Source organism: Anoplopoma fimbria, chromosome 7, assembly GCF_027596085.1.
Source record: "Anoplopoma fimbria isolate UVic2021 breed Golden Eagle Sablefish chromosome 7, Afim_UVic_2022, whole genome shotgun sequence".
NCBI lineage: Eukaryota > Metazoa > Chordata > Actinopteri > Perciformes > Anoplopomatidae > Anoplopoma > Anoplopoma fimbria.
Window position 1 is genome coordinate 14,379,660 of NC_072455.1, and position 23,274 is coordinate 14,402,933.

At 44.6% G+C, this 23,274-nt stretch overlaps 1 protein-coding gene across 1 annotated transcript in view; it reads left to right on the top strand.

The window, feature by feature from the left end:
- The window catches only part of efnb3b (ephrin-B3b), a 74,948-nt gene extending 51,674 nt beyond the window's left edge, over positions 1 to 23,274 (top strand). Inside the window, exons 3-5 of the mRNA XM_054601587.1 lie at positions 14,310 to 14,402; positions 17,569 to 17,631; positions 21,293 to 23,274. Coding sequence (XP_054457562.1) covers positions 14,310 to 14,402; positions 17,569 to 17,631; positions 21,293 to 21,726 — 590 coding nt within the window. The 3' untranslated portion in view covers positions 21,727 to 23,274. The remainder of the gene's footprint in view (positions 1 to 14,309; positions 14,403 to 17,568; positions 17,632 to 21,292) is intronic.

A 23,274-nucleotide genomic window follows, 5' to 3' on the forward strand; every position in this document is an offset into this window, starting at 1 on the left:
ACACACACACACACACACACTTGATATAAAACAGACAGACTGCCATACAGCTAAGCACACAGCTTCTAGCAGGCTGCTTTAATCACAGAGGAGCTAAACAAACACAACTGTCATCACTCTCTTTCCCTCACTGTTGCACACATATAGAAATATACTCTGGCACACACATTCAGCATACACCCACACACATACACACACACACACACACAAACAGTATATAATTGCCCTATGCTTTCTGCTGTCCATCATCTTCCCCTTCATATCTAACCCTTCTTCTTTCCACTTTCTCTCTCTCCAATCTCTCCCCCGAGCAGTGTGCAGGCGCAGATGTCAGGATGTATTATTTCGGCTGGCTTGCTCCTGTGTGTGTGTGTGTGTGTGTGTGTGTGTGTGTGTGTGTGTGTGTGTGTGTGTGTGTGTGTGTGTGTGTGTGTGTGTCTGTGTCTGTGTGTGTGTGTGTGTGTGTGTCTGTGTGTGTGTGTCTGTGTCTGTGTGTGTCTGTGTGTGTGTTTCCTCTTTTGGAAACAAGAATAACGGTGGGGGGGGGGGGGGGGGTGAGGAAAAGGAAAGGGGGCCGTACTGGTAAAGATTAGTCAAACATTTCTGTGTTACAACGTACATACCTGTATAGGCTAAAGCATACATTACAAGGAGAAGAGCACACACTCTGTATTCAAGTATTACAGTCATGGTTCAAGGACATTTAAGGCAAGTATACACACACTGGAGCATTGAATTGGATTGTTGATCTATTAGAAGGACCTCCATGCTCGTCAGGATTGTGTTATAGCTGAGTCTTGGCTGGTGCGTTTAAACACTCGAAGTGAGCCAGGTTTAAAGTGCTTCTGTGTGTGTAAGTGAGTGTGTGCGTATATACACAGTGTCTACAGACGATGACATAGCTGCTGGTTGAAAGAATGGCACGCAATGAAAGAAGGAAACTTAAGGGAGAAAGAAAAGAGAGACTGCTTTCTATGTCTGCAGTGTTTCTTGATCTATGAGTTGGGGCCTTACAATGGATGGTGGCCCCATGTGGCTCCTGATATGGAAAGAAATTAGAAAAGTTAGAGTAACATATTAATAATAATAGTGATAGTTAAACTGTGTCATTGCCTTTAACTGATCTTCTTTATGTCATCTAACCATGAAGCACGGATCTCTGTCTGTCTGTGGGTTTGAGGGAATGTTCTAAGCATATCTCAAGAATCGTTCATGCGTTCGACTTCACACTAGGCTTACTTTGGGTGTACTGTGCTGAGGGAATGAGTCCTAAAACTCAGAAATGAGTCAGCATCTTGTATTTGCATCAACCTGCATTTGTATTTTGTATTTTTTGGTTCCTTGTCACAAAGTCAAAGGGCTTTTTGATTGGGTTTGTGGTTAGATGCCTGAGAGAGGGTGTTTAACGTTTTGTTGTATGATATAAAATGCGTTGTGATTTTGAAGATTTACATGTCTTGAAAAAGGTGGTTGCTAATAACAGGCTAAATGAGACAATTTAATGTCATCATACCTAACAAAAGTCCACCTTTAGTTTAGTGATGGTGACGTGAAGCCGTTGTTTCACGTCGTTGTGAAGCCGGTAATGTGATTTTTATGAGATCTTGAAAACTCATAAAAGTGGTGTTCGTTTGTAAAGATGATATTGCCGAACAAAATATATAAGTAGCAGAAACATTTTTTTGCCACAGGGCTTATTTTCCCATTGGCTTTTTGTCAAGGGAACCAGTGCGACATGCAATGTCAAATGTGGTTCAATTGGCCAGATGGTGGCACAATGAACTTTACATTTTGGCCTTTAACTTTTGAACCTAAAGTCACAGAATTATTTTTTTCCTGGATTTTGTCGATCCAGACAAATCCATCCAGTTAAGCCACGCCCAGTTGCGTCTATAGTGATTTTCTGCCATTTTGAATTATGTCCAAATCAGATTTTCCTGCACAGAATATCTCTGAACCAGCCTGGATTTTTAATGTTCCATACAGCTGGCACTCAGAATCCTGTGGCCAGGGTTTATATTACTTTAACACAACAAAGAGTGTACCCTTTGCCATGGTTATACATGATTTAGCTCGCCCACCCAAAATCAAACAAGATTTGACTCTGGTTATTGCTCTCTATCTGCCACTAGATCAAGACCTAACATTTTCCACGCTTCAAGTGCAATCTATTTTCCTATAGCTGGCCAGCCAACAACAGAGTGCAGCCAAGAGCTGAATGATGTATAATGCAGATTAGCACTCTGTTGGGAAGTACTTTAGCTACAATCCTAAATAAAGTTTTCCTTAATGGCAAATCCAATTGTTTCAAAGGTCTTTCCTATAGGTCCAGTCTGGCTTCTGCAGTGGGCAGGGCTTTAACACTTTATCACCAGAGAAAGTGTGACAGGAATAATTAGTTCTGTGCGTGTGCGTTGCAATAGGAGATGAGAGACCCAGGTATGCATGTTTATTAGACGCTGGACCTGAAAGCTGCACTCAGGCTCATTAAAATGTTTGATTGTGTTGCCGTTTATTCACCCGTTCTTCCTTGAGCGCGTCATTTATCACTATCGCACGCAAACAAACGCGCACGTGTTCCAGTGGCTTTTTGTCCTTTTCTGGGCACTCGTGAAGTTCATTAAAAGCCTTAATTAGACTGACAGTTATGTGTAATTACAGTCTTTAAGATGTACAGCTCCTCGGCAGGCCCACTCCTTCACTGCCTTCTTTCAAAAGTCTTTGTCTGGAGGGAGAAACTCTGTGTGAAATCGTTCATACATGTTTGTGCGTATTAAGGAGGCCTAACCTACTCTAAGTTCTGGGTCTTTGACATTTGCCATTAATATCACCCAGAAAGGAGTGACATTTACGAGGCCATTTTCTCTAACGGCTCCCACTGCCCATGGACTCTGTCTTCTCCCATCTTTCTCTTACATTTCCACCCTCACTCGTCGTCCTCCTCCTCCTTCACACCCTTCTGCTTCCCTTCTTCTTAATTTAGAAACACCTCCCCTCTCCCCTCTCCCCACCGCCATCTTCCCACTTGCTTTGGCTTCTTTCTCTCCTGCTACATGTCACAGATCGCTGTCACGTTCCTCCCTTCAGACCGTTGACCCACTTCCCTCTTTCCTGCATCATTCCGAGCTTCCTGTTTTACCAGACGTTTGTCCTTCAGCCGAGCAACTTCTCTCCCCTCGCTGTTCCTCCAATTTCTCTATTTCACCAAACAAAGCATAACCCAGATATCAGATACCCAAAAGCAAGAAATAGGCCCGGTGTCATTTGACCGCCATGTCCTTCAGAGAGGTTTTGTATAATCTCAAAATAACTTGGCCTCTGATGTTTCAACATGATGATGCCTTTTTGTAATTTTTTTAATAAAAATTGGATGGACATGAAGCGGAAGCGTTGTTTTTCAACACTGCATCCTGAGATTTTTTTTGATTGTAAAAGGAATTGATTGATAGAAAATATAAGCCAATAAATTAGTCTAAATATGAGGGTCATGCTGTATTCTCATCGCTCCCTAAACACTATCATGCCAATTCCTCAGCATCATTTTTATTTTCTAAGAGTCACCATCAGCTACAAAGTTGACTCAAAGTCACTTATATTATTGTATCCGACAGCTCAGTGTCCCAGAGGGAAGTTTTGGCTTCAGATACATACAGTGTTTCTTGAGCTGTTTTTCTCGTCAAAGGGTTTGTACCCCGTGGCAGAGCAGAACGCACGCGGCGAAGGGTCGCCTCCACAGCGTCTTCGGCATGTTTTGTGGCGAGTTGCCAATGCTGTAATCCGGCAATGACAGACAATGTCACAGCTAGGTTCTGCCTGAGAGGAAGCCCCAACAAAGAGTGGGACGGCAGGAAGGCTGGAAAACATAAAGGCAATAATTGAAAGGAGAGGCAGAGGGAAATGTTGGAGAGGAGGGGAAGCAACAGCTACTGGAAGAGAGAGTGATTGCTGCAACAGAAGGCTTTTTTTTTTTTCTTCCCTCCTCCCCTGTGATGAAAGTATGACAAAGTGACAGGAGACGAGGAACTGCGAGTTAGGTGTTAGTTGTCTCCCGTTTTCCTCTTCGCTGCACTGAATGCATGCTTAAATTGAGACGGTAAATCAGGCTAATGTGAAACTGAGGGCTTTTATTTAGTGATTGTGTGCTCCCACAGGTGTGTGTGCTCCCACAGGTGTGTGTCTCTGTGTGTGTGTGTGTGTGTGTGTGTGTGTGTGTGTGTGTGTGTGTGTGTGCTTGTGTGGGAGTGTGTGCGTACATTAGTTGGAGGGGGTTGGGGGGTTTGAGGGCACCTTACTGGCCTAAAAAAGGAAACAGGATGAAGGATGGGAGCATTAATGTAAGAGAGGGAAAAATCTCCTGTACTATTAGTCATGATATGGTATCCTGTTACCTGTGTCAGGTCTCACCCAGTCTTATACAACAGGTGTGTGCGTGTGTGTCCCCATGACCAGGACCTGAGAGCTATAGGGAGAACGCATGGTGGAAATTCACTGTGACATGTTTTTAGTTGAGACATGGAAGACGGCTCAGCGACATGACAAATATACATTCATCAAAATCACCATAAGATTGTTCGAAAAGTGCTCATGACTCAATCTTAATGGCAGGAGACAGCTAGTCTTTCACCGTTATTGAAAAAAAAAAAAAAAAAGAGGAAGGAAGGAGGGGAAAGAGGGAAGTGAGTGATGGACTTCGCTGGTTTAACCCAGATCCAGGCAGCCGCAAGGAGGAGTGGACAACCGGAGGTGTTTCGTTTTTATTCTGGGAGCGACTTGGGAATAAAAGAAAAAAAAACATGAGCAAGGAGCAGGAGAGACATTGAGAGGGAACGACGAGGCTGGCGCTGACCCATTTCTCCAGGCCTCCAATGGAGCGGCTGATATAATGCAGAACAGCTAAAACCTTAAGACGGACACATGCCACTTGATGCCGGCAGAGGAGGACACAGTCGAAGCCTCCTCGCGATGCGTTGCTTCTCATTCTGTGCGACAGCTGCAAATCATCTCAGCCGGCACTGTGAAATAATATCACATTCAGACATTCTGACGCGCCTGTGAACTCATCGGGACGCTCAGCCGGTGTCGGGCTGCGTTACCTACAGAGACACATCTAAAAAAAGGCTTTGCATGCCTTTTTTTTTTTAAAAGCCTTTAAAAAAAATCAGTGCTGAAAGAGTCACTGAGGGATTCACTGATAAGCATTCATTAAGAATTGATAAGTAGTCATTGAAGTATTCATTCAATATGCATGGAGGTCCACTCAGAGGTGCACTTGACAGGGTTTGCAGGGATAGCAGTATGTAGCAGGTTGATAGAGGTTAACGGATAGATACTGCACACAGAATGCCCTCGCTGCCCCGGGACGGGAACATTGACCCAGTTGTAAGGAACATTGGTCGTGACTGTCCTACATGGCTAGCACTTTACTGACGTTACACAAGGCTCATCCAGCCAGTCACTGGGCCTCTTTTTAATGGCTCCCTCTTTTTTTTTTTGCTTTGTGCCTGTCTTTCTTTCTTTTCTGTTTGGTCCATTATGCGTGTCTATGCTCCGGCGCTGACATTCACTCGGCGCAGATTATTTTCAGACTTATTACGTTTGCTTGTCCAGGATTCTGTTCTGGTCGTTTAATTAACGTGAGAATGAATGGGAAGAAAACCTGCATCTGTGTTTATGCCTACTGATGACTCCCCCTTCCCCCTTCTCTCTCTCTCTCTCTCTGACCCCTCTCAGCCCCGTATATAGTTCTCTTATAGGGACTATAAGCAGCTTTAGGGGGTTGTGCGCAGATTGTTTATAAATGCGTAGAGACACAGTGACCACACTGTGTTAATGTTGCAGCCGTCATCCGCTGCTGTACATCAAACCAGATTATGAACTGGGGGATGTCTCCTACACACACACACACTCAATGACCTACGCACACATTCATGAAACATTTAGATGTACAAGAATCTAAGGTCAAACACATAGGACATGATAATACCCAACTTGATTATCAGTTTAGTGACTCAATGAATTATGAGATGGATTTAGTCAAAGCAAAAACAACACTTTGACAGAATACCGCAGCATTTTTCAGACCCCCAACAGTATTTTTTTACTCACTGCCTCCGTACTAAAGCATGAAATGGCAGCAGATCTGTCACAAGCAATCAGACTCCCTCTCAGCGGTGGTTGCGTGCATGTGTGTGTGTTTGTCAGATGTAGAGATCAGGTGCGTTCCACAATCTAGTCCTCCTTTTTTTGGAACTCTGATGGACGGTGGGTGGAGGAGGAGGAGGAGGAGGAAGAAGGGGAGGGGGAGGTGGAGGCTGCTGTGCCGTGGCCCAGTTTGTTGTGTGTGTTTTGGTGCTGGAGGTTAATACGATGTGATTTCAAGTCGCCCACCCTCCAAGCGCACGGGACATCGAAAGACGGAGAGACAGAGGGAGGGAGGGGTAGAGGAGAGAGAGAGGGAGGGAGTAAATAAAGAGGTGGTGTGGTTTGATCGTAATAGAACAGGATGGATGGAAAGAGAATAACTGCTGAGAATTAAAATGTCATCGGGCACAGAGGAGAGATCAACCGCACGCAAACAAAGACACCGAGATCATTTTCCCCTGGTGGATTTTGTGTGTGTTTGTGTGTGTTAGTGTGTTTTTGTGTGCGCTGGATGCTTGTATGACATGTCGAGGATTTGAGGTAATGGTGTCCTCTGTCGAGGTATGTGTGAAATTGGGGGCTTGCGTGAGATTCTCTGTGAATGTGTGTGTGCGTGTCTTTTTGGTCAGCATGTGACACATCATGTGAGATCAACCTGTGACCATGACTTGGCTCCCAATGTAGGCCTGTCCAGGTCCCATCATCTCTCACACAAACCTCTAAGAAGCAGTTTAAAAAGGCCTGGATGGCATTACAAGGTTTACTTTGTAAACCTTGTAATGCCCCAGTTCCCCCCAGAACGAATGTCATACCTGTGTGCGTTTTAAATCACATTATTCCAGAGTACAAATGAAAATGGAAATGAAGAGTTCCCATCAGGAATCAGTCAAATTGGTTGCCAGCCAGGAATTTGGCTTTAATTTGTTCATGCACTTTAGGTAGTAAAGTAATTAGATTTATCTTACCCTTTCAGTATTGCATGGGTCAGAATAAATGTCTTCTTCTCTAAAAGAATCAAACAACTAAATAAAAAAGTATAATACCATAATAACCACAATGATGCCATATTGTAGTGCTCTTTCTGCTAAATGCACAGCACATATAATGGTATACAAGACCTACTTTGATCACAATGGGGAAAAATAGGAAAAACGGTGGATGCTTTCAATATTTAACAAGCCAACATTTCAAAGTCTTTATCAACACGAATCTCGTCCCATTCTCGCATTACCTTATGCAACAAACACATCATCAACTTTCTCCAAACCACACGCATACCGGCACATAACCGTGTGCAACAGAGGCGCCAAACACGCAGACGCCTTTGAGTCGTCCTTGTTTTGTGGATCAAGTGCTACCACCACAACAGTCCACAGTGGGCCTTTGTCTGCAACAATAGAACAAGAAAGCTGCACTCTTTGCGGAAACTAAAAGTTTGGAAAACCTCATGCTATGTTGGAAGTAATGTAGTGTGTTTTGTATTTGGAGATGGAATGTGAAAATAATACTTGCCTAGTGTGCTTTTTTTTTTGAGGGGGAGCTAAAATAATGCCCGTTCTGTTTCAGTAAACAACTTAATGCCTTTTCCCCTCCTTGCTGCCGCAACGAGGTAATGGCTTGTGATAGCTTCGTTAATGCGTCATAGCCAGGTTATAAAAACGCCATAGTAGATTTATGAAGACGCTTTAAGTTACAGGGAATTTCGATGCCGAGATACAGGGTTCTGTTTTTTTTTTTTTTTTTTTTTTTTTTTTTGGGTGGGGGAGTGCTATATGTTGGGAGAAGACGAAAAGGAGGGAATGAATCCCTCAGCTTGGCCTCCAGGGAGAGGGGATCAGGTTATATGCTCTTCATCTTCTCGATGACACACATGGAGCTCATAGAGCCTCTGGAGAGTGAGGACTACAAATTTTAATAGGAAGGCAACTGTAAATCCCACCCCCAAGTACCCATGGCCCCCTACAGCACACACACACACACACACACACACACACACACACTTCCCAGCCCACACGAGTGACCGACTCAGTTCTTGCAGAATGCGGTCCAAAAAGCCAAACAAGTGGCGCTAAAAGGAGGATTTTAAAGGCAAAGCGGCTGTGAAGCAACACATTGGTTTTAGGTTGATTTGCACAGATGGGAACATTTTGCACACACACTGACACAAACGCACACATAGACACAAACGCACACAGAGACACACTCCATCCACTCCAGCCTTAACATGCAGCGCCAGTGTGCCCGAGGATAAAGCAAAAAACACCCACTTGCGTTTTTGTCTTTCGTGTTGCATTTGCAATCATGATCATCGCGTTCGTGAACCTGACACTCATGACGCGGCTACCACGCCATCACACGCCAGAGGCGAGCGGGGGTGCCGCCGTGCTCACTGAACGTCAGAGAGCACAGCGAGCGAGCTTTGTTCCTCCCTGGCCCTTTTTTGCTTGTTTATTCATTCCGTTTGTTGTTTAATCTGCTCTTTTTGCTGCGCGCCACATTCCCAGTTTTGCTCCCTTTAATCTCGCTGTCATCAGTAAAGATGTTTTCCACATCAAGCTCCAAGCATGTGTGTGTAATTTAGCTGTGTATGGTACAGTAGCAAGCTTGGACTGTTGTAATAGCTTGGCCACACATCCTGTTCTTGAAGAGGTCAACATCAATCCATCATAAAAAAAACCTGCAGCCTCATAACTTTTCAAGTGACATTAATCTGCCTGGGAGCCCTGGTGACCCCCCTCCCTCCCAGTGTATTATATATCCTGTCATCTTCAAGTGAAACATATTAAACCAGCCCGTCTTGTTCCCATGTTGTCAAATACTGACACTTTGTCTGGCTCCTCTGCGTCTGATTCAGACCCACAAGGCACCATCTGTACGAGACGCACCGGGCTTTCAAGTAACAACAATGTAAACCCATCCGCATCATTATGAGACACTCTGAGGAGAAGCTGCTCTGGGAGTGTGATGACGTAATATAAAGGCTGACAAAACGGACACAGGGTATGAGGGAGGGGAGATGGATGTGTCAAACATCACAGGACTTTTAACCAGGAGACTGGTGTTCTTTGTTTTTAAGTTATTTGGAGGTTACATTAGAGATGTTAGTTATGGGATGTTACTTATCTTACAACATGTTTTGTTATCTTACATTTTACTTAGTTTACGTACTTATTTTAAGCCCAACCACAGTCCTAAACCTTACCAAGTGTTTGAATTCACAACGTTAACCATGTGTTTGTACTGCGACATTAATGGACCGTGATAGTTAGCATGTTAAAAAGTGACCAAGCGTCAGTATGTGTCAAAAACATCTTGATTTAACATCTTGATTTAAATGTATTTGTTTTTTTGCCCCACGTTGTGCCTTTCAGGATAAATACAGGTCACTGCCTAACTACTTTTAATTTGAAAAATACAAATACATATTTTTTTTGGTATTTTTTTCAATACATTTCATTCAATTTTATTTCCAGCCAGTATTCTAAATAGTTGCGGTATTAAACATTAACTGAACACAAGGACGCAGCTGTTTGAAGTAGATATGCAAATATTTTCATTATAAAGTATGAGGTCTCTATCAATGAAAACAAAATTAGATTTTTGTTATTGGTGTTATCCCAATAATACAGTACATTAATGTGCATGGCATTTAATTTTTTTTTTTGTTTGTTTTGTTAGACTAACATTCAATTAAAAATCTCAAACCAGCTTGAGGCTGATAACTTACCGGTGCCGTTGGGACAGGGACCCTCAATAAGAGAGGACCTCAGGATTAAGTGACAATGACCCAGTTATAGCCACTTGTCTTTGATACTCTCATTTATTGTTGATATTCTTAAACAATGTTTTCATTTCTGGGGGCCCTGTTGTTGCGGGGCCCTGGAGAAACTGCCCACTTTTCCCTTGTTGATAATGCAGCCCTGGTGCAGTGCATATAATGGTTAAATCCCCACCCCAAACCATTTCCATTTCCTTACACAGCACATTGCACTAAAACCTGGAATGTATATGCGATGTCAAAATCCCATTTCAACCAGAGATTTCTTGAAATCAGGCAATAAAACAGCACTTCTTGTGACTTTTTGAGCAAAGCGAAATGTGAGTCGTGTCCCAAAGTAGACAGAAGGACGTGATGGAAATAACAACATCGGCGTGCACACAAACTCACATCACTCACACAGGAGCGAGTGTTTTTGCTGCGGGAGGCCGGCTGTCACTCAGCATGTGTGGAATATATAACCAGGGCTGCAAAACACACCACAGGAGGGGGAAGGAATCGAGTGGGGGGGGGGGGGCAAACATTGAGGTCCGGGCTGCGTCTTAATGCAAATTAAGTTGCTTTGCATAGTCCACTGCAGTGGGTGACAGTCAACATGGAGCATGTCAGGCATTCAGCCCCTGAATGAACGAATGATGCGAGATATGATTCCACTTTTTACGTTCAGCAGTGAGAATAGCGGCAGAGAGGAGGTCTGGCCCAGCACTGACTACATACACACACTCCCCCCCCGACCTGCATGGCTGCCTCCCTCCTTGTGTGCAGGGCCCCGGCGCTGTGCAGTCTGATCGAGGTTGACTGCGGTATTATTTCATTAATTAAGTTTTTGCACTTCCTCCGCCTCTCCCCTCCTGTCTTCCTGTCGAAACGAGGGTGGCGGAGCGACGCCCTTCCTCTCCTCCGTCCTCTGGCGCTTCACATCCCCCCCCATCACTGCTGATCATTGTCTCAATTACTCATCCCTCCCCCTGTCTGCCTCTCTATCCCTCTCGCTGCTCTTCCTCCTTTCTCCTCTTATCTCATCCCAAATTGCTCTATACACTCCTCCTAACTCTCTTTATTTTCTCTCTCTCTCTCTCTCTCTCTCTCTCTCTCTCTCTCTCTCTCTCTCTCTCTGTCCTCCCAAAGTGAGGTGGGAAAGATTTGCGGCACGCCATTCCTACATCTCCCCATCTTTCCCGCTCTCATCTCTCGTCTCTCATCTGGATTTCACAGGTGTTCCCTGATTATTTAGACCTTGATTTGGTGATATCTACTTTCAGCATTCCCAGTGTTGAGCAACCAAGATTGGGTGGTGGAGAATATTTTGGATCTCTTTGTCCGCTTTGTTCCTGTGTAATAGAGATTCACAGAAATAGGGTGCACCTGTAACATTTTTGATGGATTTAAGAGGATTTTTTCGTAATACGTTTCACTGCTTTAACAAAAATTGCCCTTGTGATATTTGTGACCTGTTGATTATGATGTAAAAAAAACCCAAAAACTTGCATTTGCAAAATCACATATGTGGTTCGCTCTCCTGGTTCAATTTGGCTCTCAGTCTCTCTGTCTCCCTCTTCTTTGTATCCATTACCGCTGCACTTTTCCATAATGGAGACATTAGAGTCTTTTACCTCTCTGCTATCTATCATGTCATTTAAACTCCTTCCTTAGTTTCTGTTTTTAACTGCTCTACTTTTTCTCTGTTCTACAACTTTCCCCTCTTTCCATGAATCTTGTCTTCCTCCTTCCTCCTCTTCCCTCCTCCCCCCTCCTCCTCCCTGTGTCCACTGGGCTCTGCATGGGTCATCTCCAGCATCTCACAAAGTCTCCTGTCCCCATCATATCACCAACAGCTTGTCACAGGCAATCAGTCTCCCCGCCTCGCTTCCCTGCATGGCCTCATCCTCCTCTCCTCGTCTTCCTCACCTCCCTCGTCTCCTGTCACCTTCTCATCCTCCCTCGTGTGTCAGGAGTTATTACTCTCAGAAATCGTAGTCCTCCGCCCCTTCTCTCTCAGACTAGTCGACTCCATCCTCCAACCATCTTCATCACGTGTCCTGAGATGTCTTTTTAGCATCTCACTTTTCACTTTTCAAATAATTTATTTAATCATTTATTAAATGACTGGACCATTAATTAAGTAAAAATGTGTTTTAGGTTCAGTTGCATTCAATTACTTTGTTAAATTAAAATTGACATTGTTTATCCACTTAAAATGCAGAAAGTCCCATGTAAAATTAGGAAATATTTTCACAAATATTTTTGCGTATTTTATTTAAATGAAACAAACAGAAATCCCATTTATAATCTGCTTCCTATTGTATATTAACACAATGACTGAATCCGACTAAATTTAAAATAAGAACATTCTAGGGATAAAATTCTAAAGTTGTACGTGTAAGAACATATTTTTTCATAAGAGGGTTTTTTGCTTGAGGCCCAATCTTTTCTGAATAGTATATCTGAATTCCAAAAACAGGTTAAATGTGACATCTGAGCAGCCAAATTAAATGAAAACAAATAAACAACACAAAATGACACAACTAAGCCCTGAAGAAACTTAAGCTAGGGCTTACTTAGTTTAGCACAAACTTAATTTCCAATCACATGAACTTCATTGAAATAGATTCAATCTTCCTCCTACGTAAGTGTAACAGGATATATATGACACAGAAACAAAAAAAATACTATGATCTAAAATGCTTTGGTAACACAACAAATAGTAGAATAACTTGAAGTAGCATACAAACTTTTTCGTAGCACTTCTTTAAATATCCCCTCATCCATCCCTGTCTCCTGGCTTCCCCACCATACTGCTGTTCGCCTTGACCCCCGCCTGCTTCTCTCCTCCTCCTGCTTTCACACTCTGTGTCCTGCAGAGATGGAGGGAGAGAGTGACGGAGGTGTTAGAAGTAAAGCTGCCTCTTTTTCACACCTCTCTCTCTCTCTCTCTCTTGAGCCATCCGCCATCCCTCCCTCTCTTCCTCGTTTCAGACAGGCTAATCTATAGCCTGGAGCTGAGTGGAGGGGGGGAAATTATTTTTTTTTATATTTCTTTAAGGATATAAGGTGAGAGTTGGCCCCGGGGGCTATAGAGGGAAAAATACAGTTGGTTGGTGCTGGGGTGTTGGACGACAGGTTGGTGGAAGGAAGAAGAATATATTTACTGTCTTTTTTACTAGCTACTGTGGCATAAGAACTCTTTATCATGTGATGGAAAGGCTGGAGCGATGAGAGAAAATTTGTGTACGAATGATTTTGATGCTCATCTCTCTAGCCCTCACCCCCTCCTCTCTTTTCTCTCCTCTTATACTTTGCGTCTTCATGTCTCTGTCCCTCCACTTTTACTGTTTGATCCCCCCATTCGGATTCTCACTGTGTGTTCCGTCCTCCTCCTCCTCCTCCTCCTCCTCCTCCAGCCTCAGTGACCTGCAGACCAGTGATCTTTAATGCATCGCAGACATGCTTTATGTAAGAAGAAGTGTTAGAGTGTTACAGGGAATCATGCCCACACACCCTCTTGCCTGTGCACTTAGTCAGCACTGCTTGACCTCCTTTGGCCTCCCTCCTATAGCTTCGCTGTAGAGCGTTTGACTCCAGAACAGGTTAGGAGGCTGATTTGATGTGTGTTGCTGTATCTCTAGTTATTCTGATTTAATTTGCTGCATTTTTCTTTTCCAGTGTAACAAAAAGCATTCGTGGCTTAAAAATGCATGGTAAATCCCTCATTTCCTGTATTAACACATCAGTCCCGCAATTTCAAATCGAAAAAGTCTTCTAATTCGCTTAATTAAAACATGAGCACGAGTGACAGTAATGGGGTATTAAACATTGGAGCTTTAACTCATTCATAGTCTGTTCTCTTCCAGTTTCTCTCTACACACAGTGTTTTTAGGGGCCCCACTTTATTTTATATGCGCCCTTGATTGGATTACCATCCCTTTTTTTCCATCAGTCAGTCTATGGCTCTCTAGATTACCCCCCTCTCCGGATATTTCCCCAGCCAAGGCAGCAATTGCACTGGACAGAAAGCGGTTGGGACCATGCAGTGTGGCGGGGGTGTTAATGAATTCCAGTGGACTGCTAAATGAGGACTTATTAAAGTGCCGCCGCTGTGTAGTTTGACATTTCAGAGCTTCTGGTGGAGTTTAAAATTGCTGCCTCTGCAAATGTCACTCGCTGACTCTGGAAAGGCTGACCATATGAATAGAGGCCATTGTTGGCGTCGGCTATAGATTGGGAGAAAGTAAATTTGTGTGGCTTTAATTAATGTTTTTTTCACCGTGTGTGTTTGAGTGTGTGTGTTTGAGTGTGTGTGTGTGTGTGTGTGTGTGTGTGTGTGTGTGTGTGTGTGTGTACCACCCTGGTACTTAGCTAATTGTGTTATTTTGTGTTTCCATCCCTCCAGCTACGTCAGATGGGACGCGTCAAGGCCTGGATAGCATGAGAGGCGGAGTGTGTGCCACGCAAGGCATGAAGGTGGTCCTGAAAGTGGGACAGAGTAAGTCCTCTCAAATCTCTTGTCCTACATTTCTCTCTCTCTCTCTCTCTCTCTCTCTCTCTCTCTCTCTCTCTCTCTCTCTCTCTCTCTCTCTCTCACACACACACACACACACACACACACACACAAGCTCTCTCATATGAACAACTCCTGGAGTCAACCACTCTTCTTCACACACTCACTCATTACACACACGCATTGTTATTCATGCATCACACACAATCGCTCATTTAAAAGTGATAGTTCGGGTGAATTGAAGTGGGATTGTATGAGGTACTTGTCCATAGTCTGTGTATTACATACAGTAGATGTAGTTTGGAGAAACAGACAGGAGTACCATCACGGGAGCAAAGCAGTGTACTGCTGTGGACGGGAGCAGCAGCAAAACATGTTTTAGACATCTAAAGAAATAAAAATCTGTTTAAATGTACACTATATTTAGAATATTTTTGCTGCTTTACTTTTACATCGGACATCTATACAGACTACGTTTCAGACGAGGATCTGAAGCTGTTAGCCATGTCCCTTTCAAAGCAACCAGACTTCACTGAAAAAAACACAAATTCAACCTCGCTGAACACAGGAGTCTTTTGGCTCTGAACACAGCAGTACTTTGCTTTGCTACTGTGCTGGTACTCCTGTCTGTTTCTCCAAACTGGAGACGTGCCGACCGCCATCTATTGTAGGTAATACACTTTTCAATACACATTCCTCATATGATCTGCAGCCTCTTTCACTTTTTAAACCATCCTTATAATCTTCCTCTTCCTTACACACACATACAGAAACGCGTGCGCACTCACTTCTCTGTGCGTGTGTGTTCTCTCTGAGCATATTAGGGCTTGTTAAGTGGTGAGAACAGCAGAGAAGTGAGGGATCAGTCAGCTCTAATGAGCCCTGTTGACTCCCTTCTCACTCTCCCTTTTTACTACTACCGACTCAAGCTAGACACAGACACACACACACACACACACACACACACACACACACACACACACACACACACACACACACGCACACACACTCAAACGCACACATTGCAACTCCCCCATCATATACATTACAGGTATAAAAGTAGGCTCATGCATGCCAGGACATGAGCACATACATGTCATGCAGGCGAGCGGACACACACGTACACAGCAGGACACACACACAGCTGACCTGCCAGCGAGAGCACGATAACAAAAATGGCTCCATTCAGCGCTGAAGCACACAGTCAGGGATTTGTAATGAGTCATAGCTGCACACACTTTTAATTTGTTTGGAAAAAAATATTCACAGGTAATGACCCTGGCATGCAGGCTTTTCAGAAAACTAGCAAACAACAAAAAAGGCCCATTAAAGCATTTTCACTGACCTGCGCATTCCTACACATAATAGGCACCTGTCCTTCACACGACCCCCCTGCTCGTACACAATACGCCGTTTTTCAGGCCCCTGTGTGTTGTAGGTGCACTTGCAATGAGCCAAGTGGCGCTGATGTGGCTCTATCAGCCAATAAGATCAGCACAGTCAGCTCAGCTCCATAGAAACACCACACACTATTCCATGGCTTTTTTCACCACATGGGCAACAGAAACGCTGCCTTCCCCACACAAACGTATTCAAACCCCTCAGCCACTTTTGCACAACTCTATGAAGTTCTAAGACACACATCTTATTGTTTATCATCTTTCCAACCCCTTTCTCTATTCCCTCAGCATTAGCTTTTTTCCCCTTCTATTTAACCCCTTTTCATTTAAGCGACATTGCTGTCTTCCTTTTCAAATTCCCTTTTTCCCATTTCTCATCACTTCCCTTTCACTTTGCATGCTTACCACCTCTCCTTCCGAGTCTCCCCTCTCTGTTATTTCCACTCTTCCTTTGTCTTCCTGTCTTATCTGCTATGTGGCTGAAAGGTCACGTCTGTGTTGTTTGTCATCTAAATAAGCGGCGTGCCACCTCATGGTGATCTCTGATGAGATATGCCACTCTGCTTCATCATACACACACACACACACACACACACACACACACACACACACACACACACACACACACACACACACACACACACACACACACACACACACACACACACACACACACACACACACTTGCACCCTGCCCCACACACATACATTGACCTGTCTTCTCTTATTTCATTCTTTATCTATCTTGCTTGCACTCTGTCACACACATACACACACTCACACACGCACACACACACACAGCCTGAACCTCCCTCCGTGCCGACCACACAGCAGTTTCTATTGATCCAGACAGCACCGCCCCTAACTTCTGTTTGGTTGACTGTCATGAGGGAGCCGCCAGCCATTAGCTTTACACTTCTCTAAATGTCAGCATGTATAGGTTGACAGCTGTGCACGCACTCACACATTCACCAGTTGTGCACATGGAGCGTAATGCAGTGTGCGTGGGTTTACTGTACAGTTTCATCCATAAGAACCCCCATGGTCATATCAATTTTTGCTCTCCCCCTGCTGCTGCAATGACCAATAATGGACTTTCTTTTTAAAATGTTGCATAAACTGCAGAGCAGAGTATTCATGTATCCCGATATAAAACTCTATTCTTGCAGCCTACTGTTGGCCAGATGGCTCAGAAAGCGAACTAAATTAGTATTTTCTGAACCATCTCTTTCAGCGCTGAGGAGTGGCACTTGTACAATAGCTGTGTGTGTGTGTGTGTGTGTGTGTGTGTGTGTGTGTGTGTGTGTGTGTGTGTGTGTGTGTGTGTGTGTGTGTGTGTGTGTGTGTGTGTGTGTGTGTGTGTGTACTTGTCACATAAACGCACTTTAATGCCATCACCATTACTGAGGGCTTGCTAGACAGATGGCCTGATTTAGCGACTACAGATTACAAGCCGTTATGGCCTTGTGTAAATTAATTCTGGCCAAAACAACAAACGGCCTCTCCTTAGTTTCTCATTCAAACGAATGGAAAAGTGCTCATACACGGCACATAGAAGCCCAATCAATACGTGCTCTCTCATAATGGGTAAGGAAGGGAGGGAAGCCTTTATTACAGCTCCTCCGTCTCTATTTTCTTTCTTGCTCTCTCTTTGCCGATGTTATTGGTTCCAATTCCGAGAGCCTTGGCTGTTGTAGTCTTGGTATTTATACCAACCCTGCTCATATTCCACCCTTTTTTTTCCTCCACAGGCCAATATGGGCTGCCCCCGAAGAAGGAGCCGCCAGCAGGACGTACCACCAGCAGAAATCCAGGTAAGCAGGCTGACCAAATGACGATAATCCACAGCAGATCTCTCCACAAAATGGATGGAGGGAAAAGAATGGTAGATAAAAGGAGAGGCAGTGGGGAGAGGCAGGGAGGGAGGGAGGGAGGGAGGCGACAGATGGAGAATGTGCAGCGGTGACATGTGTGGATCTCTCTATTTAATTCCACATCGTTCTCTCTCTCCACTGCTCTATATCGCTCTCCTCCCGGTCTCTGCGCCCGGCCCCTCCGAGCTAAGTGCTGCAGGCGGGGAATGGATGGCTAATAGCTACCTTGGGAGAAGGGAGAAAAAAGAGAGGGAGGAGAAGGGGGAGAGGGGGAGAGGGCAGCAGGGAGAGAGGGCTAGACCGGCGGCGACATTTCAGAGAGTTATATTGTCATTAGTTTAGGTGGCCTGGATTCTCTAGTTCCGTCAAGAGGGAGAAAGAAAGAAATGAGAATTACGGAAAGATGAGGGAAGACAGAAGGAGAGACGGGGGAGTGATGGAGCAGGGTGGGTGGAAGGAAGGGAGGCACACAAGGAGGAAAAAGAAAAGAATAATTGAAAAGCAAAGAGGAGAAGGGAATAGAACAAGGAGATGGTAATGGAGAGGGGCTAGATTCAAACTCTACCTCAAAATCATTCAGCAGAAGAGAAATAATCTGCTCTCAGTTGCGTTCATGTCTCCCTCTCTTTATTTTTGCTTTTTGCTTTTGGTGGTAAATATGTGTACTATACCAAACGTGTCAATCAGGACATTCACACATTGTCCAACCACTTGTCTATACCTCACCTAGGTGAGAACAGCATGTGTGAAGTGAGCAACAATACTATGCATTGTTTGTACTAGAATGAGACAGATGACAATGGACACACTACAAGACTGATTTACATCTCGCACATAATGAGGGATTTTACACATTTTTGAAGCTCACAAAAGGACATATTAGCACACACTTATCTGAAATGATTGTTTAGACTCCTGACACGACAATAATGTATGAATCATCTCAACTAATAACTGGAATATTGCTGGTTAGTCACAATCGTTTTGTCTCATCTGATCCCCTCCAGGGATGTAAACTAATACATTATTGGGTTATTTGAACCTCCCTCTCAGAGTCTAGAGTCAAATCAAAATGCAAAGACATCATACACACACTGCTGAATCACTCGTTAAAGTGGTGGCAGGGTCTCAGATGTCCAATTAGGATAAATGGATCATAAATCTGTTTGGAAACCATGGAAAATAGTTGTTCTTAAAGGGACAATAAACAATTAAAAAATATCCCTTTTTTCCCTCTTACATGCAGTGCTATATATTAATCTAGATTGTTTCTGTGTGAGTTGCAGAGTGTTGGATTTATCAGCACTTGATAGTGTCTGAATAAATTACATTTGAAAACTCAACAGCAATGTCTCTTTCCAGAAATCATGACCCGGTAACTCAAGTGAAAAAGTTTCCTGAAGCAACTATTTTCTTTCTGCCGAACTACACCCGCCAGTCATAAAGACATAAAGACAGCTTGCATCTTCATTCCATACAGCTAGTTCACCTAGCGCCACTGAGCTAGCTAACAGTACAGCTCAGCTGGGTGCCATTAATGTTTACATCTTGTGCTGTCACGAACACGAGCCTCTCATCCACGAGTAGACGCGTAAGAGGAAAGAAATATGTAATATATAATAATCTTTTTTCATGTTTTTTTTAAAACACTGCTTCTGCATCTTCCATTGTAAAACCAGGTGTTCATGTAAAGCTGTCACCAGAACAAAAACAACAACTAAGAAATACAAGGAGCACAGGTGTCAGGATTGTATGCAATTCACATGGATAGAGAAAAATCATTTTATAAAAAAAAAAGTAGTCTTATGTGGGAGGCAGCAATGAAATGCCACGATGCGTCAGAGTGACTGGTGCTCCATTAATTATCTAATCTTCTCGGATCTCCTTTAATGTATTCATTTAGGTTGTTGATGGAAACACGCACTGATTCACACTTTATTCTGACATTTTCAGAAATTTGCATAAAACCTGTGCTACAGTTAAGTGGGAAATCATAGCGTCTCAACTCTCTTGCATTATAAAACAGTTCCAAAGAATATGTTAAAAAAACATATATAAGACCATCTATGTGAGTTATACTCAAGAAATAGAAGAGGGAGTACAGCTGGCTCAAAGATAAGGACAAGAATATGTTATCACCTTGGCCTGTTCTTTCATTTTTGACCTGTTGAATGTCTCTCTCCAAGGTGAAATTCACTAATGAAATAAAGAAGAGGGACCAAGGGGGAAAAAAGGTGTCAAAGTCTGAACTTGTGTGATAAAAAAAGGAAACACATGAGGTAGTGAGAAGTGGAAAATAGGGGGAGCGAGAAGAGAAGGCGAAGGAGGAGAGGTGAAGGGAGAGGATATAATAAAGAGAGCCGGTGAAAGGCGGCGATCATAATGGAGATGGAGAATGAGGGATGTTGGGTTAATGGAGGGAGGAAGAAAGCGGGAGGAGGAGAGGGGAGCGTAATCGACGTCCGGCATTAGTGCTTTGCTCCGAGTCAGTCCGGCGCGACGGGGGGGCGCCGAGCAAGCAGGGGGGATGAGGTGCGTTTGCACGTATTTCCTCGCCTGCTTGTGTATGTCCGTGTGTTTATGTTGCTAGGAAATGAGCTCAGAGCAAGGTAGGTCATTACGGCTACAATAACCCGAAGATGGAGAGAACCACGGAGCGATGGGAGGGCGAGGAGGCGGAGGAGGCGCAGGAGAGAGACAGACAGGGAGAAAAGAAAGGGATGTGTGCCAAGAATAATGATAGACCAATCCAAAGGCTCTATATAGCAGGGACTCGCATTACCGGCCTTAACCAGTTAGCCACACACATACACACGGTCCAGGTGCCAGAGCCTAAGCCGCCCCCCCCCCCATACACACACAAACACACACACACAGATGCACACGCTTACACACACGCCTCCAGACCATCATTCACCTGCTGAGTTCTGACCCAACCTCCTGCTGAGGCAACTGTGAGCTCCGAGGCTGTGAAGATCTTAGGTTTCAGGCAGACACACAACAGACAGAGGCTGACAAACAGACAGATAGTGTGACAGACAGTTTGATAATCAGACAGACAGATAAAAAAGACGGACAGGCAGGAGGGCCAGCAGGCAGACGGAGTGTGTGGTCTGGCGGTACATAGGCTCTCTTCATGTGGCTGGCTGTAACGCTAAGTAAATACAGTTGTTAAGGCTAGGGAAATAGTGTGTTACCTTGATACACACTGCGGCTTAGCCAGGCTGTCCACATGAGCATATACGGCGCAGTACTCTCACACTCATACGGACTTCCCTCTCCAAGCACTGCTGTCCACTTCATTACATCAATAAAGAGACCACATGTGAGCGTCTATGAGATTTGCTGCATTCCTCCTGGGTTAAGTCTCCACAGCCTTCACTAGCGGCACTAAACCACCACCATTACTCATGTCATTGTGGGATAGAACCATAAGGATTGGTATGTTTATCTAAAAGCTCATGAAAACCGTAAATTGTGAAAGCAAGCTGGGTTATTGCTTTGACATATTCGTGGTGATTAATATGCATGTATAAATCAAAGGGAAACACTGGAAGCAGCCTGTGATACTGGAGTAAGATTGTTCTGTGATTTGTTTCAGGCGGAGCGGGGAACTCCACCCAGTCCCGGGGAACGAACAGCTTCGGGGGTGAGGGCGGTGGCGAGAACGGGCCCCTTCAGCCCTCCAACATCGCCCTCATCGCCGGCGCAGCGGGAGGCTCGGCCTTCCTGCTGCTGGTGACGGCCGTGATCTGCGTGGTGTGCTACAGGCGGAGGCACGCCAAGCACTCGGACACCCACCACCCGCCGCTGTCGCTGTCCTCACTCACCAGCCCCAAGAGAGGAGGGGGCGGGGGCCTCGGCAGCTCCAACAACAACGGCTCTGAGCCCAGCGACATCATCATCCCCCTGCGGACGTCAGACTCAGCCTACTGCCCGCACTACGAGAAGGTGAGCGGAGACTACGGACACCCCGTCTACATCGTCCAGGAGATGCCTCCCCAGAGCCCAGCCAACATCTACTACAAAGTATGAGACGGCCGCCGCTCCGGCCGACTGGACACATCCACCTCCCTCTAACCATTACCAACCAATCCCCCGCTCCAAATGAAGCCACAGCAAAGCTCGCCATCACAGCTCAAAACCTGAACCCCTCAATACTACCAGTATTGTCCCATAATGCCCCCACCACCACCCTTCACTGCCCTGACAGCCCGGCCACAGTTGTGTTCCTAGCTGAATATCCCTCCCCACCCGATTCTCACACACTGGGCTACAAAGTGTGTGTTAAGGGCAGAGTCGCACATTGGTACATAGCCCTTCTTAACAAGGCCCTCACGAATGGGCAAGAGCCTCTGAGTGCCCCCTTCTTGTTAACTCAGAGCTGAACCAGACCCACACGTGCTGAATTGAAGAGTCGTCCCCGTAACGCCAGCGTGTGTTAGTTTGTGTGGCAACACACTTTGTTTCTAGGAGGATGGACCTGGCGTTGGGACTTGCGATGTTTTACAAAACAAAAAAAAAGAGAAATAATAGGACTACAACAAAAGAAAAACTACACCCTTGATCCCACTTAGCGCCGGAGAACTCTGATTCCCAGAGGCCATACCTGCCTAGCCCACCGGCCCCACCCCTCAGAGCTCCATCAGCCAACCAGAGACCGGCCCCTGCCACTAACTCACCAATAGCATTCTAGTTTGTTTGTGATTGTTTCTCCTGAGAAAAATAGGGGCCTCGGACTCACCCAATCAGCAAGGCCAAGCGGCGGTCACATGACCCAGGCCTGAGCCTGAGGAGGTCTGACCAATCGGTGACACTCAGAATCTTGTATATTTTAATAATGTGTGTGTGTGTGTGACTGTGCGAGTGTGCATACACATTGGATAATAATTATGGCGCTGCTGCTCCACATTAGACGTGTGTGTGCGGTTAGTGTGCTTCAGTACAGCCAATTTTGCATATGAGTTTGCATATGCGCGCGTGGGGTTCAGTTTGTGTGTGCGTGTGCGCTTTGTGTGTGAGTGACTGTGCGTACGCGTGCGTTCTTTAGACTTGTCTTAAATACCAAAACACAAAATAGTGAGCGAATATCAAAAAAGTGAAATTTTTTATCGCTATCAACACTTATAGATTATATATATGAATATCCAGTAAATAATTTCTAGATGTTTTTTTCTGTTTTCTATTGTTTTATTATTTTTACCCACTCTGTTAAACTACACTTCTGTTGCTAGACATTTTTTTATCTGCTGTTTTTGTTTTTCACAACTTAGAACGACCTTGTTTCCTTCCTTTTCCCTTTGCGTTGATATTAATTTAATCTCTTTTTTTTTTAATTCTCCCAGCGAACAGAGGTTGTGTCTCTCTTCCTCTCTTCCCTCTCCCATTCACTCCCTCCCTCCCTTTTTCTCCTCCCCCTCCCACCCCCTCTAGGGTCTCTGAACTCTGTGTATATTTTTATAGCTCCTTGTACTATGCTGTAGTTTTGAAGTTTAGACCTCGTTTGTGGAAGTGTTGAGGTAGAAACCATCTATGAAAGTTTTGTTTTTTTTCAAACGCTTTTTTTGAAACGCAGAAGTGAAA